Source organism: Aspergillus oryzae, chromosome 1, assembly GCF_000184455.2.
Source record: "Aspergillus oryzae RIB40 DNA, chromosome 1".
In the NCBI taxonomy this organism is placed as follows: domain Eukaryota; kingdom Fungi; phylum Ascomycota; class Eurotiomycetes; order Eurotiales; family Aspergillaceae; genus Aspergillus; species Aspergillus oryzae.
This window is the reverse complement of record NC_036435.1, coordinates 795,758-811,567: the sequence shown is the minus strand read 5'-3', so window position 1 is coordinate 811,567 and position 15,810 is coordinate 795,758. Positions and strand designations below refer to the sequence as shown.

The 15,810-nt window shown below is 48.5% G+C and overlaps 6 protein-coding genes across 6 annotated transcripts; 3 read left to right on the top strand and 3 right to left on the bottom strand.

Moving 5' to 3' along the window:
* Positions 1-615: 615 nt before the first annotated feature.
* On the bottom strand, positions 616-1,830 carry AO090009000304 (class I SAM-dependent methyltransferase; the record flags this gene model as incomplete). The annotated part of the gene is made up of 1 exon (XM_001816733.3): positions 616-1,830. The coding sequence occupies one exon, from the start codon at positions 1,828-1,830 to the stop codon at positions 616-618; it is 1,215 nt and encodes a 404-aa protein (XP_001816785.1).
* A 3,295-nt stretch (positions 1,831-5,125) lies between these two features.
* Positions 5,126-7,431, top strand: AO090009000303 (CCR4-Not complex 3'-5'-exoribonuclease subunit Ccr4; the record flags this gene model as incomplete). The annotated part of the gene is made up of 2 exons (XM_001816732.3): positions 5,126-6,188; positions 6,254-7,431. 2 exons carry the CDS (start codon positions 5,126-5,128, stop codon positions 7,429-7,431), a joined length of 2,241 nt encoding a protein of 746 aa, XP_001816784.1.
* A 713-nt stretch (positions 7,432-8,144) lies between these two features.
* On the bottom strand, positions 8,145-9,681 carry AO090009000302 (tRNA (adenine-N(1)-)-methyltransferase; the record flags this gene model as incomplete). Its single annotated transcript, XM_023234663.1, has 3 exons — positions 8,145-9,140; positions 9,208-9,506; positions 9,576-9,681. 3 exons carry the CDS (start codon positions 9,679-9,681, stop codon positions 8,145-8,147), a joined length of 1,401 nt encoding a protein of 466 aa, XP_023088599.1.
* A 611-nt stretch (positions 9,682-10,292) lies between these two features.
* Positions 10,293-11,243, top strand: AO090009000301 (putative Phosphoserine phosphatase; the record flags this gene model as incomplete). The annotated part of the gene is made up of 4 exons (XM_001816730.3): positions 10,293-10,370; positions 10,427-10,503; positions 10,566-11,017; positions 11,086-11,243. 4 exons carry the CDS (start codon positions 10,293-10,295, stop codon positions 11,241-11,243), a joined length of 765 nt encoding a protein of 254 aa, XP_001816782.3.
* A 441-nt stretch (positions 11,244-11,684) lies between these two features.
* On the top strand, positions 11,685-13,466 carry AO090009000300 (uncharacterized protein; the record flags this gene model as incomplete). The annotated part of the gene is made up of 3 exons (XM_001816729.3): positions 11,685-11,699; positions 11,769-13,153; positions 13,211-13,466. The coding sequence occupies 3 exons, from the start codon at positions 11,685-11,687 to the stop codon at positions 13,464-13,466; spliced, it is 1,656 nt and encodes a 551-aa protein (XP_001816781.1).
* A 438-nt stretch (positions 13,467-13,904) lies between these two features.
* AO090009000299 (FAD-dependent oxidoreductase) lies at positions 13,905-15,324 on the bottom strand (the record flags this gene model as incomplete). The annotated part of the gene is made up of 3 exons (XM_001816728.3): positions 13,905-14,388; positions 14,467-14,864; positions 15,034-15,324. The coding sequence occupies 3 exons, from the start codon at positions 15,322-15,324 to the stop codon at positions 13,905-13,907; spliced, it is 1,173 nt and encodes a 390-aa protein (XP_001816780.1).
* Between the last annotated feature and the right edge of the window lie 486 nt (positions 15,325-15,810).

Below are 15,810 nucleotides of genomic sequence, written 5' to 3'. Positions count from 1 at the left end.
TATCCACTGGGTTATGAATACTTCAGGAATAGACTCCATAAGGCGTTTGCCAGCCAGGCACATCTGACGGATGATGAGCAGATACGGAAGGGCATAGCACGGGCGGATTTCGTGAAGAAAGGTATGTCCATCTAAAAGAGGGTGATAGCTTGAGTGTGACACTTACCTGCTGGACTATAGAGATTGAGGCACTGTGAGTTTCCTGCATACCCAATGTTTTTTGGCTTCAGCCCTTTCTACAACTTTCAATCGCCATACATCTACGACCTTAGCGATCCTACCAAGTTTACGGCAATAGATTAGCTTTAGAACTCCGGTTTCAGCTCTTTTTCAGTCAATTATCATTATTCATCTATCATGCAATTATCAAGAGAAACATTGACCGTCTCAACTAACGTACAACGACTAGGTACTACTTGAAGCGATATCGCACGTTGAAACAGCGCTATGAAAACAACTAGGGCCAGCAAGGCAATTTGACATCACGCCCTGACTGGAACGAAGGATACATATGGAAAATCAACATAAATGGGGTATCACCAATAGGAAGTGAGCAACGGGCTGCTCTGCTTTTGTGCTTTTTCTTTGCTCGTCCATCCAGAAAACCAGACGCTTCTATGAGTTCTTTGTGCTAGGGTTTTTCTTTTGGCCCCACCAAGCACTCACTTCCAAACATTCGCCGTTTGCAAGGCCCCCTTTCTGGAACACATCGGCCATCATGGCTGTCCACCACCTATCCCATTCATCTCTACTCTTCCCGCTGGCCTCCATGAGGATAGGCTCCATGCCCTCGATCATCTGAATCACGGTCAAAAGAGCTGTGCGCCGGATGGACATTTGATCTGCCGTTAATTGCTTCCGCGCGCCGCCGCTAGAATCCTTGCTTTCTCGTTCCCACCGTAAGTCGCCCAGTGGTATAGCAATCCGGCGGCTATCTACCTTCTCTAAGACGTCCACCTCGGAGTTGAAGGAAAGTCCAATCGTGGAACAAGGTAGTGCAGTGAGTTTGCGACGGTCGAATGCCTTCTCAGCCCAAGAGTTGTAGTCTTGGAGGAATTTGTTCTGCACTCGTGTGAATGGAGTGGCAGGCGAAAATGTGTAGGTTGCGGTCGCATCCGCAATTTCCAGTTCCCTCGATGCTAATTTACGAGCGGGCGCAGGATTAGGGAGCAATGATCGGAATACCGAATCGGAATCCCATATTTCCAGGACGCCGCCCGGTTTGAGAACGCGCAGCGGCTCGCTCAAGCCGGACGCCTGCTGCGCTGGACTGGAGGGGCACATCGACGCATCCTTAATGAAGACGAAGTCGAAATAATCGTCTGGGAAAGGCAAACGAGGCTTCCGTAGATCATGGCGCTTAAATTGCCAATTGACACCCTTTTTGCGCAAGTCAGGGGCCAAGGAAACGAGGTCAATACCATGGAAAGCAACATTGCGAGCGCCACGACGGGCGAAATAGTCATGAGACAAGCTAGACCAGAGACCCGAACCACATGCAATTTCGAGGACACGCTGGGGAGGGCGATCGGCAAAGTATGGGTTGCAGAAAGGGCCTCCGAAAACGCGCAGCAGCATTAGAGAGCGCAGCGTTTGGCGATGAATTTCCGGGAGATCGCATGGTAAAGGGTACAGACTTTCGGGGTCGCGCAAGTACGTGCGTTCGCCCTGACGGATCAGAGGATAGTTCGTGTAGTCAGTCAAGGAATTGAGCGAGGAAGTCGACGTCGCTGCTCTGGTAGGACCGGTTGAGCTTAGGATCGAATGCAGGTCGGAGCCAGAAGCTGCAGCTGGGGCGAACGCCGCCGTGCTGACTGACATCATATCCATTTCTAAAACAAAATCCCTGTTCTCATCGGTCGAGCGTTAAGGTGGATCTGCCAGGGATGGTTTGCATTCTCGTGCACAGCAGGAGTCAGTTAGTGTTCAAAGCATTGTACAATTATTGTTGGAACCGAATATAAGGGCGCTTAGAAATGAGGAAGAGGAAGTCCAAGGAGGGAAAGAAAGAAAAGAATTATGTCAGGACGCAGTCCGACGCAGAGAATGATCCATGGAAGAGAGAAAGAGAGAGATCGAGAATAGAGCGAGAGGGGGGCAAGAAAAAAAGAGCATCGTGACAGGAAACCACGGCCAAGTCCCGTCCCACGACCCCTAAAAGCGGCCTGTCCACTCCACTACGAACGGAGCCTACTTAATAGTACTACTCTATATTGGGCTACGGAAGGTCTCGGTCTCGCATTCTTCTGCCTTATGATTTCTTCCGTGGCGGTCAACCGATGCAAACACCGGTTCTTGACTGACTGGTCTCTCTTCTTTTTTTTTTTTTTTTTTTTGTTGTCTTGATCTTGCCTCACACCATGGATACAACTGTTACAGACGGAGAAGAGCGATACTCCGCCCACTAGTGGCGGAAATCCTGCATAATGCCTTCCTGCAAAGCCGGGCACCCACCCCGCCACCGCCGCCGTACGGATGGATCACCGGGTGTCTTGTTGTTTACGACCTAGTAGCTCATCTTTCGTTTCAGCTCTCAAGCCCCCCCTTGGTCTGTGATCAGTCTTAAAGTTCACGGAGTACATCTGTCAGGGTCATGCGCGTGAGAGTTCAAGAATTGATGATCGGAGAATCAGTTTGAAAATCGGTCGCAGTGGAACCATCGCACCAACCCGAAATTTTTGAACTGGACACCCAACCACCGTTGAGGTCTGGAAGCTAACGTAGGTACAGACTTTGATAGTGGCCACTAACTAATTCCAGCTACTTTGATTAGTTGTGGAGAATTCGGTAGAATAAGAGAGGGAAAGAAAAGTCAATCAAAAATAGAAAGAAGGAAGCAATAGGCGAACAATTTCCTTTTCTTTTTTCGTGCAAGTTTAAAAGGATGTTCGTACTTCTGACCTAATGATTCCACCATGCTGATGCAAAGAGGTTCTAGAATATAGAGCCCTAAAATTCAAAAATTTGGTTAGTGTTTGCGACGCTCAAGAACGGCTAAAGTGACACGGAGGAGCAATCGATGACAACATTCCCCATACGCCGGATGCTCCTCATTGGATTTCCACCGTATGGGGAATCTCGGGTGGCGGTCCGGTCTGGGAACAAATGCGATGCACGTGCTGGCACGGGTCACGGGGTGGCCTGAGGCCCTAGGTACTTTGGCATTGGGTATCGAGGCAAGGCTAAATCACGTTGTTGTTTCAGACAGAGAAGTACTAGGGAACTGAGGGGCAGGTTCAACTTTCAACACGGCCTTGTCCTCAATTGACTTTCTAAAAGCCGCCAAAGGAAAAACAAGAGTTCTGCAATACTTGCAACCCTCTGCCATTTCTTGGCATCAAGCTATCGTTCTTAACTCAGCACTAGGCTCTCCTGAGTGCGGCAGGACAAGGGTGGGGAGACAGATATAGTCTACATCTGCTAAATTTGTTCTTATTTGACATCTAAGAGGGTAGATTGTGTGTGACCAAGAAGCTCCAGCATGAGTAACTGCGGAGGAATTATTGACATCTAGAGAGATGATAATGGCTTGATTTAAGGAGGAAATTAGTGTGGTGGTTGTGTTGCAATGTGAAGCACTTGGGGATGATAGCCAGCAAGACTTGCATCCTTTTCCCGATATATATAGATAGATAGATAGGCATACTTCGATATTTGGGCCTACTTGAGATTGATCTTAGTCAATCGTTACCCCCGAGTATACAGTATTCCTTACTGTTATGTTGGTATACAGCTAAGGATACCTCCAGCGTTAGAATACCCATATAGGTCATCAGGTGATTGTGGAACCATTTCAAACTCAACCGCATTTGCAGGTTGACTATCAGCCATCTGCTTGTGACATGAATGCAGGAACATGAGGCACGCTAAATATAGACTGGAATTTGGGATATCTGTCATTCAAGAAATAAAGGACAACCCAATCTCAAAACTACCACCACGATCAACAAAGGATGGACCGTTTCATTGGGCATTGGAACCAAGTCAGCGTTGAGTCTTGCTGATTTGGCTGCATATTTTGAAAGGAGAGGTCACACAATATGGTTGCAGTTGACTCCATCCTTTGTTTGGAGACGGAGACCAAAACACCATGCTTCATTATAGTCCCCACTAGTATGTGTTAGTTGGTTAAACCTACATTTGTCTTATTTGTTTTAAAATCTTGCGTGACTAGGGATGCATTGTAGTATTAACTTGAAAGGTAGAGCTGGTTGGGCAGAAAGGGTACATTTGGGGGTCGACGCAGCTGATAGCTAGCTATGAAGCCCGTTCCACCCAACTATTGGGGTTGAAGTGGATAATCGAGGTAAACACTCCCATATTCCGTAGTAGGGTCCATGGAAGCGGGGACAACAAAGGTCATTGTTCAGTGATGTATTCTGGGAATGATTACGGAGTAGAACAACCATAGATGCCATGGAAGAGGGACTCGTAGAAGAAAGTCTGCTGGTTCGTAGGAGCTATATAGGTTAGTGGACCTTTACTGATCCCCAGGGTGAGTTTGGCTGAAAGCGACAGTCGAGAGAAGAAAACAAAATCCGGGCGTCTTGAAAGCGGTCTTGGCTGATCGGCGGCGGCGAATCACGCCCTCGGATGCCGGGCCACGTGATCTCAGCGACTCCCGCCTTGGATGCAAAGCACTTCGCAGCGTCAAAGCGATGAGGAACTCATCTCCACAAGCCTTTGGCGCCTCAGTTACATCTGTTCACCGATTTCTACGTGCCGTTCGTCAGATCTATTCAACCTCATTGTCCTTGGGGTCGCTGTTCAACTCCGCTCCAGACTTCTCGCTAGACCGCCTCCCCCACTTGTTGCTGTGACTCGCTCGTCCGACGCCGGCCCCTATCGTTCGACCGTACGTCACCTGTTAGGCTTCAAGACCTTCAGTTGCGACTGAAATTGACAGCAGACAATCTTGTAGTGAAATTGCTGCGGTCGTGATTTCCAGACACCTTGATTCGGGGCGGTTCCGCTTCAGGACCCCATGTTGAAGAGAAGGAGAGAACGAACCCGGTCCCCGACTCCTCTCTCTCCTGCCACTGCTCTGTCTCCAGCGTCGCTGACCCTCACTTTCTCCGAAACTCCCCCTCAAGCAAATAACTCACGGTCTCATCTGCCACGGTAAATGGCAGATGGTACCTACAGGTTCCAGCAGCCTGGGGCCGGGCAGTTCTTCTTTCAAACGCAACAACAACAACCTTCTCATCAACGACACCTTGTCCGGAACGGGACGAATTCTCCGACTGGAAGACTGAAATTTAGTCACGACACACCATCACCTTCACGATCTCCTCCCCTTGGCCAAGCAGCTGCGCTCAATCCATTCACTATGTACAGTCAGACACACCAAGGGCAGCATGTCCTGATGAATGGCGGCCAGGCTCACCAACGCTTCGGCATGCAGATGCCGAAGTTTCAATCCCAGAGTCACCATCCTCACCCTGCACAGCAAGCTCATCATCATACACACCACAACCAAGCCTCCCACAATATTAACCACCAGCACAACTTCTCCAGTGGGGCGTTGGCTGCCGCTACTCCTCACTTTACCCCGAGCCACATGCAGAATGGGGCTCATGCTAACGTTGACGAAGATATCGATGAATCTATGAATGAACATTGGCAACAACAGCTTCAGCTGGCCGCTGAATCGCGGCAGGCGAGTTCCCCGCATTACTATGCCCGGGCCGTCGCTCAACAGACAAAGGGCATCCAAATCGCTCCCAGTCAGCCTGAACCCCAGGAGAACGGAGGTGATGTGAAGAATGGGCTGACGAAAGTAAAAGCATCCCCGAGGCAGGGCTGGTATGCCCTCGATTTCGGCGGACAAGGCCTCCGGGCACTCTCCACGTCTTTGTTCAGTTACGATTTCCTGAAAGAGCTGTACCTAAACCACAACAAACTCAAGGCGCTGCCTCAGACAATTGGCCAGCTGCGGAAACTGGAGCATCTGGACCTCTCGGGCAATGACCTCACCGAGCTTCCCGAGGAGATTGGCATGCTTACGAGCCTGAAGAAGCTTTACTTGTTCGATAACAATATCCGTACGCTCCCTTACGAAATGGGATACCTCTACCGGTTGGACACTTTGGGAATTGAAGGCAACCCATTGAACGATATTTTGAAGTCTCAAATTATGAAGGAGGGTACCAGAGCTCTGATTAAGTATCTGAGGGAAGAAATGCCAGGTTAGTGAACCCAACTAACTATCCTAATGGAGGCCTTTTGATTTATGCTAATAAATGTACCTTAGAAAACCCCCCTCCTCCGGACAGAGATTGGGTTATTCTTGACGAGACTGCGGGCACCTCCACTGAAAAGATCACCGTCCTTTCCTATAACGCACTGTGCGATTCATCTGCAACACAGTCCCACTTCGGATATACTCCTTCTCGTGCCCTGTCATGGGAATTCAGAAGAGATGTCATCCTTAGCGAGCTAAGGTCTCATGACTCGGATATCGTTTGTCTTCAAGAAGTAGATCAAGGTAGTTACAACGGTTATTTCAGAGAACAATTGGCCTACAACGGCTACAAGGGTGTATATTGGCCTCGAGGAAGAGCCATGGGTATGCAGGAGGAAGAAGCCAAGTCTGTTGATGGCTGTGCTACCTTCTTCAAGGGGACCAAGTTCATTCTTCTTGACAAGCAGATGATCAACTTTGGCCAAACAGCGGTACGGAGACCTGATGCCAAGGGCCAAGATGACATATACAACAGATTATGGCAAAAGGATCACATTGCAGTTGTTGTATTCCTTGAAAACAGGCTAACGGGCTCGCGGTTCATCGTTGTGAACGCCCATCTCTATTGGGACCCTGCCTTCAAGGATGTCAAGTTGATCCAGACAGCTATTTTGATGGAAGAGATCACGAAGCTCTCCGAGACGTACGCGAAATGGCCTGCGTGCACCGACAAAACGGCGTTCCGCTTTTCAGAAGCGGAAGGTGGTGAAGCACAAACTCCACCGGAACCTGCTCCATCCATGGAGTATAGCAGTGGCGATCAAATTCCTCTTTTCATGTGTGGAGATTTCAACTCATCGCCTGGGTCAGCGGCGTACAATCTGATTGCGAACGGACGGCTAACGGAAGAGCATCCGGATCTCGAGAAGCGACTTTATGGAAACTTGAGCCGGGTTGGTATGACCCACCCGTTCAAGCTGAAATCCGCATACAACTCGATCGGCGAGTTGAGTTTCACGAACTATACACCTGATTTTAAGGATATTCTGGACTATATCTGGTTTACATCGAATACGCTTCATGTTTCGGCGTTACTCGGCGAGGTGGACAAGGACTATCTGCAGAAAGTTCCCGGGTTCCCTAACTTTCATTTTCCTAGTGATCATATCGCATTATTTGCGGAGTTTGTTGTTAAAGGGAAAAAGGGAAAGGTTGTGGAGGCGGATTTTGGACCGCAACGGAATTGAGGGATGGTGCATGCTGAATCTTACGAGACTGGTGTTTGCGTAGCCGGTTTATCTTGTTATCTCGGAATCTTTGGGGGTTTTCGCGTGTCTGTGGTGTTCGTCTACTGCTTTTGCTTTTCTCATTTCCTCTTTTAACATTCTTCTGAGTCTTATTTGTTCTCATTGCTGTCGCCAGAGTGCGTTCGTGCAATTGAACCTGCGTATCATTTTCTTGGAAAGTAGCTTTCAACGGCGCGGCAGTTTCATATCTTTCTCATTACATGTGCTAGGATCTTACTCTTTCCCTCATGTTGAATTTCTACTCACATCTGTGGCTTTTTCTTCCATACTTGGTGTTGAGGGGCTGAAGGTCACCTGGCTTGGAGTAGTTGGGTCATGAAGACGTTTCTCTGCTTTGCTATGATTTTTTCTTAGGCGAATGGGGGTCTTATCTTTGGTCGCTTGTTTTCATATAGCCCTGAGGTCTTACACAGCGTGTCCAGGTGAGTAGAGGATGGCTATAAGTGTACTATGGATGCTCGATGTCGAGGTAAATTTTCTTGATATATTAAACCGTGGCTCATTTTATACTCGGACTATCGCTAGCAGTCAAGCACAGAGAGAAGAGTTCTTGTTAAAAGGTAGTAGATGTATCTATCGATCTATACATGAGTCTTTGATATAGTACAGTAGTGGTTGGTGTTACAGATGGGGGTATCCAAACTAAAAGCGATTCACTGTTTCTGGGAATCCTCTATGCGTCTCCATATTCCAACAAACCCTCCGCCCACTATACGTGATCCGACCTTCGGCCGGCAAACAAGCACACTATCTTCTTCCTTGGGCGCTTCCTCAGGGACAGAGACGCTCTCCACGGAACCTTCGTCAAGAGTCTCCCGATCCTGCTGAACAGCTCCTTCGCTCGGTTCAGAGGACTCATTCCACGACGAGGGATCCGCACGAGACTTCTTCACCGCAAAGCGGACGTCCCATTGACGTCCGCTACTGATGCCGGGACCGAGCTCAACGACCTTCTCCAGGATGAATGGCAACTTCTGCCGACGGATCAGATTCACGCAATCACCGATCTGGGTGATACTGGGCATGAAGACAGCGAGCACGCCGTTCTCTTTCAGAATCGGGGCCACGTGGGGAATGCGCTGGTGTGAGGCTGGCATATCCAGGATCGCATATGAGAGGAACGGGTCCGCCGTTTTCTGTGTTAGGGGTAGAAGGCTAGTTGGCGTGCGGAGTCGTTTCTGCTCTGCTATCCAGTTCTCGACGTGGCCTACGTAGAAATCGACGTTGCCTGCGTAGAGACCCCGTCGGAAGCCGCGGACGGTTTTCTCGGCGTGGGCGGAGAACTTTGGAGACACGTCCACGGTGTGGATTATGGCTCTGCGTTGAGTGCGCCAGGCGTCCCATTGTTGTTGGGCTGGGTCAATCGGTGTCTCGTTAGTGGGTGCGCTTTCTTTGTTCTTTTCTTCTGGTTCCTCGTCCGGTCGTATGGGTCGGCCTTGGAGGTATTGGATCTGGGATTGAGCTGGTAGCGGCGGGGGTGTTGAGTTTGCGGCTTGGATTGCGCGCGCCAGGTGCAGTGTTAGGGAACCATGGCCGGTGCCGGACTCGAGGATTTCGAGAGGCTGTTGAGTGCGTTCTTCTCCTTCTGCTGGAGGTGCTACATGGATATCAAGTAGGGAGACGATGAGATTGGCGTCCGCGGCGTAGATCTACCGGCACAGTATTAATCATCTGGGTAGCGGTGGAGTTGTCAATGGCGAAGAATCGCATTCATACCGGTGTTACCAAGCGAGGCGTCAGGGCGACATATTCGTCCAGTGTAGGAAGTGTGAGTCGATATTCGGGGCCTGTACTCGGGTGGGAAGCGATGTTAGGCAAGGTTCGACTTTTCCTTTCATGTCCCTTTGGGCAATTGAGATTATGCTGACCTTTCTGTGCCTGAATTCGCTCGCGCACTCGCCGACCGATGATGTTGTTGTGCTCTAGGTACCCACGCCGGAGGTCTGTTTTCTGACCCTGTCGCAGGGGTTTCGTTAACGATGGGGTTTTGCCATGGACAATGGCTCGGTCTCCCTCTAATCATTCAAATTTGGTTATTAATGATGAACGTAACAATGCGACGGAACCGGGGAGAAGAAGCATACCTCGAAAGAAGGAGAAGTCTGTATCGATAGACCTACGGAACGCAGTGACTGGCTTGGGCGAAGTCAGTCCCAAGGCTCGCCGCAGCGACTGAAGCATACGAGCCATTCAATCTCAATTGAATTCAATGGCTGTATGACGTGGGAAGATCTTATCGACTTGGATCTGATGTTTCTCGGAATTAGTCTTCGGTTCGGCTAAAAGTGAAGGGACCTTCCTAAAAAAAAAAAAAAAAAAAAAAAAAAAAAAAAAAAAAAAAAAAGCCGGGACCCATACTGAGATAGTGTGATATCAGATTTAATATTAGTACATCAACGGGTAAATTTCTCTCATTTTTACTCCGTAAGTACTCCGCATAATTCCCAGAAATTGGTTTAGTGCGGTTTGCTCCGTACTAAATAATAGTCAACCGCCGCTCAGGCACCACATTGGTTCAATCAGGCAACTTTAAACACTATTGAATGATGGATGGCTGAACTACTAAACAGATCGAGTATAGCCACTTCGCGGGGTTCTTTCTCCTCTTCACCGGTGGGATGTCAATGAATGCCGCTTCCTTTTAGCTTTACTCCCATTTCTGACTTTTTTGGTTTTTAGAATTTTTTTTATATCCACCTACTCACTTGTTCTCTGTTTTCACCGTCATTTCTCTTAAACAGCTTTGCTCCGTCTAATCACTCCCATACAACGACACCATGAGCGCTTCCAATCTCCCTTATATGAAGACTAACCCCAAGATCATCTTCTTCACGGACTTTGACGGAACCATTACACTTCAAGATAGCAATGACTTCTTGGTACTCGCCTTCCTAGAACTAGTTACAGGACTCCTGACTAATTGACCTTGGCCTAGACTGACAACCTCGGTTATGGACAAGAAAAACGTCGTCAAGGGAACCTTGACGTCTTGGAGAACAAAGTTAGCTTTCGGTAAGTATCACAGTATAGGTAATCTCCTCGAGACACAGTCTATTAACCCTATCTGCTGTTAGTGATGCCTTCCGCGACATGCTAGACAGCGTCAAGGTTCCCTTCAATGAGTGCATCGAGCAGCTTAAGAAGAACATGCAGCTCGATCCATACTTTGTCGAATTCTACCACTGGTCCAAGGAAAACAACGTGCCAATTGTAGTATTGTCATCCGGTATGACCCCGGTCATTAGCGCCCTGTTCGAAACTCTGCTAGGACATAAGCCCGATGACCACCTTGTTATTGTCGCCAACGATGTGGAAAGCCGCGATGGCAAGGATATCAACACCGAGGGCGGCTGGCAGATTAAGTATCACGATGATAGCCATTTTGGTCACGACAAATCGCTGGAGATTAAGCCCTATGCCGCTCTGCCGGACAACGTACGCCCAACCCTATTGTATGCGGGAGACGGCGTCTCGGACTTGTCGGCTGCTTCGGAGACCGATCTTTTGTTTGCTAAGAAAGGAAGGGGTGCGTGTTTTTCCTGGGGTTTTCTCTATTGCTTTTTCCCTCCTCTCCAGTGAGCTGACTATTTCTAGATCTGGTGACCTACTGCGAGCGTCAAGGAACACCCTTCACCATCTTTGAGAGCTGGTCCTCAATCCTCGCCACAACTAAAGACATCCTGAGCGGCAAGGTCACAATCAAGAAGGTGGCCCAGGAAGGACTCGAAACCATCCAGAAGGAGGGAAACTAAAGTTAGACATCTGCCAGTGCTAACGGCGAGGCCGGTGGGTTTATAAATAAAAGATAGAGAGAGAGAGCCCAATAGATACTAAATAGTAAACACATGATACATAGTGAGCACCCTGATTCATAGTAATTTCCTGATACTAATAGACTTCTGGCCACTGATGACAGGCCCATGGACCCACAAGGCTCGATCGGCCCAGTCACGGTGGGCGTGACCGCCTTCTAGACTTGGCGGGATTTGCGGCGACCTTCAAAATACGGGGGAATTTCGGGTCCAGCTGAATTGCTTTATCCTCCATTTCACGGCCCCTTGAGATGACCTAGTGTTAGGTCTTCTCTGTGGCGAGCCCCAACTCTTCTTTTGCGGCTTGCTGTACTTCATCATGCTTCAGCGCTCGGCAGTTTTTCATCGATTTGGAACTTGCCAGGGGTTTTCACTACCAACATGACACGCCGATTTGTATGGTCCCTCATATAGTTTTCTATAGCTTGTGTGCGATTTCTGGGTGTCTAACTTGTCATCTAATAGGTTCGCGCGGGTGTACAACTCGCAATATTTGCTCTTTGTATACTGGTTTTCGTCGTAACTCTAGATAACCGGTTTCGCGTCCTACCTGCCGCTATTCATGGCCACCTCCCTTCGCACTATTCTGGACTCGTCGTTACGGATGTGACCATAAAAACGTGCTCGCATATCAATCCCTTCTCCAAATGCAAACCTACCTCGCAATCATGGACACAAGTCGACAAAGATCTTTACTTGCGCACTGGTTGGACGTCCACCGCCTTTGTCCAATTTGAGCGGAAAAAGGAGGAGGATCTACTTCCTACGGACAAAGTTGTGATCGATCTGAAGATTAGTCGGCTTGTTCCGGAGACCACTGAGGATACTAAGGATGGGGAGAAAGACGAAGAAACGTGGGAGCCGAGACCAGGTGGCATTTGGCTGAGACGAACAGCCAAGCGCCACGCGAGTGATTCGCAGACTGCGATCACCTTAGTCGATGTCCTTTTCGGTGCCGATGCGGTGGATCCACGGATTGGCTGGGAGGTCAGAGATACGCCGCTGCTGCTGGATAGTCGGACGGAGGAACTGGAAGCTCGTCTCAGTATTCAGAGGGGAGATCCTCAGAAAATGAAAAAACCAGTTCCCAGGATCAATGAACATGGTCGCTTTAAGATCATGCAGCTGGCCGATTTACATTTGAGTACCGGTCTTGGATTGTGCCGTGACCCTATCCCAGCGGAACCTGTTCCGGGCCAGAAGTGTGAGGCCGACCCCCGGACACTTGAGTTTGTGGAGAGGCTCCTGGATGAAGAGAAGCCCGATATGGTGGTCCTTACTGGTGATCAGGTGAATGGCGAAACCTCTAAGGATGCACAAAGTGCGCTTTTCAAGTCCGTCAAGCTGCTTGTGGATCGTAAGATCCCCTACGCAGCTATTTTTGGCAATCATGACGACGAGGGCAATCTCAACCGGTCGGAGCTTATGGCCATATTAGAGCAACTGCCGTATTCAGTGTCGTCGGCTGGCCCCGAGGATATAGACGGTGTTGGTAACTACATCGTCGAGGTTCTTGGCCGTGGTAATAGTGCACACTCAGCTTTGACCCTTTATCTTCTTGATTCGCATTCGTATTCGCCGGATGAACGACAATTCCGAGGTTATGACTGGATCAAGCCCAGCCAGATCCGCTGGTTCCAGAACACTGCCCAAGGCCTTAAGAGGAAACACCATGAGTATACGTACATGCACATGAACATGGCATTCATTCATATTCCACTGCCTGAATACCGTGATCCAAATAACCTGTTCATTGGGAATTGGGACGAACCCCCAACCGCTCCAGGATTTAATTCAGGCTTCAAGGATGCACTCGAAGAGGAGGGTATCCTTTTTGTTAGCTGTGGACAGTAGGTTCAACCTTGTTTTGACCAAAATCTGACGTCTTTGTACTAATGGACTTACAGTGACCACGTCAATGACTACTGCATGCTTAACAATAACAAAGACGAGAAGCCGTCGCTCTGGATGTGCTATGGAGGAGGTGTTGGATTCGGAGGCTATGGAGGCTATAAAGATTATGTCCGGCGTGTGAGGTTCTTTGACTTTGACATGAATGCCGGGCGGGTTATGACATATAAGCGACTTGAATATGGCGAAACAGAGGCTAAGATCGATGAACAGATGATAGTCGACGGTGGTGCCGTGAGAGGATTGTCGTGAAAAGATGTACATTCATAGTGCATTCCACATTCTGGATTTGAAAGGGTAAAAAAAAGAATTATTGTCCCTCATTTACTTTGACTGAGTGATTTACCCTTCTTTACAACATATTGTTATCAATGCCGGCACGCCCTCCGTTTTATTCTGTCCCCCCACTCTTTTACATTCTACTCTTGTGTTGTTTATATTATCTTTGTATAGTGCGAGGACGTCAACATATGCTGGCTCTGGAGGGTGTCGGCTGGGGAGTTTTGATTCGTGGGGAATGGGAGAAGATATCATCAAAAGAATGCTATTTTTTTTTCTTTGCTACTTGCCTATTCATAAAGATCCGCACTGCTATCCATGTTATCAGCAACGCTGTATATGTTTCTCAGGGTCAATGAACCTGTTCAGATATTTCATAGGTGCTCGTATAGCATTTACTATTGATAGATACTACCACCATTTTTCAAAGAAAACACGATCACTCCCGTCCCCCATGAGACCTCGAAGAGCAGCGACAAACTCATCAGTCATGGCAGGCGGACCGCACATATAACAAACCGTCTCCTCAGGCTTGATATCTCCATTCGGGCCGGTAAGCGCAGTACGCAGATCATCCTGACTTACTCTCCGTGAGTGAATACTCAAATCATCGGGCTGATTTAGTAGAAGTGGAGACGATGTATCTCGTAAGCTAGTAATAAACAGATCGAGAGTTATGCGTAACCGATGAGACTGAGACTGGGAATGAATGATTTGACGGAGGCGAGAGAGAAAGAGGATCTGATCCAAGATGGACTCAGGAGATGTGGCAGCCTCCTGGGGTGTTGCTTCTGGGAGTTTAGTGGAATAGAGAAAGTGAATATTAAAAGGGTGGTGTGAAGCTGGGGTTTCGTCGGCATTGTTATTTAAATGTGAAAGGATGGAGATTAAGGGACTGTTTTGGTTAGCATACTGATATTAGAGTATACCGATGTAAATCCCATGCTGCAGTGAGTAGCACTGGGGAACTTACTTGATACCCACTCCCCCAGCGATGAGAACTACGTTCTTGACCTTTTCGAGATCTATCCCGGATGGAGGAGGCCAGACGAAGCTGCCTCCGACTCGGATGCAGAGCTCCTTTCCCAGGATTTCATCTTTGGGTTTCCAGAGCCAGGCGCTGGCGGGATTGGAGAGTGCTTTTTGAACAGCTAGTTCCACGTATGGGTCTCTGCCTCTTGGGTCTACGGGAGGGAGACCTGTTTCCTCATCTTCCACGGCAAGTGACTCTGCTGTGGGCTGTAAAGAGGGGAGGGCTTCAGCATCTGCTGGTGTTGAGGTGATACTAAAGCCCCCGGCGTCGGATATAGACGGGATATGCACATCTAGCCATTGACCAGGAGCGAAGGTAAATGGCTGAGGTTCATCAGACTGTTATGGTGTTAGTATATGCTCCAATAGCATTCTGTATGTATAGTAACTGTGGCTCTTGAGTAACATCCGCAATTTGGTATGACCCAAATATCAACCGGGAAACCGTTGGTAAATCCAGGATAGAACTAATTGATTGGGAAGAAATAATTAATTGAAGATATTATACCTCTTCGTCACTCTGATTTGGCTCCTCTGGAGCTTGCACCCGCGGAGGGATGGCCAAGTGTAGTAGTCGTACGGTAGGATTGACCTCTTCGATATGTGATAGCCGCACATTGTACAGGATATTTTGCCGGGGTTCTGCTGCGGTGCGCAGTTTATGAGGCACCGACGTCTTTTTACTGGCTAGGGAGCTCATATCGTGCCGAATCACCGAGGGACGGCGCTTATGCAACAGGTTGAGGTTGGGTGGTGGCTTATGGAGTTGGCGGCAACGTAAGAGTTGGAGGGGTCGCATGTGGTATGTATGTACCTAGTAGAGAGATATACCCACTTATGAGCGCATTTGGTTTGATTGGTATGTAGCATTTAAGCTCCTCTTTTTTCAATCCCTGTAAAAAATGTGTGATAGAAAACGATGTGGGTTGATGTCGACTGGGGAAGTCAAGTGACATTTACATTTACACTCCATGACGTTTGTTACTAATACATCCGAATACAAACACTTTATCTGGATATCCCATTTCATCCACTCATCCTTCTCATTTACTTCTGAATGTGTCGGAAATGGCCGTTAGAACATTGTGTTTTCAGATGAGGCAAGAATTAAGCACGATTTATGGATACTAGTTTCTTCCCTCCCGCCTGACTTTGTTATGCAGGTGAAATCACAGAAGCACGCTGGCTAATGTTTAGATTCCCCACTCCAGCGCTTTGCTCTCTAACAGGACAGTCTAGGGAAACTATGAATTCCTGCGGCACCATGGACAAATTCACAAACTAA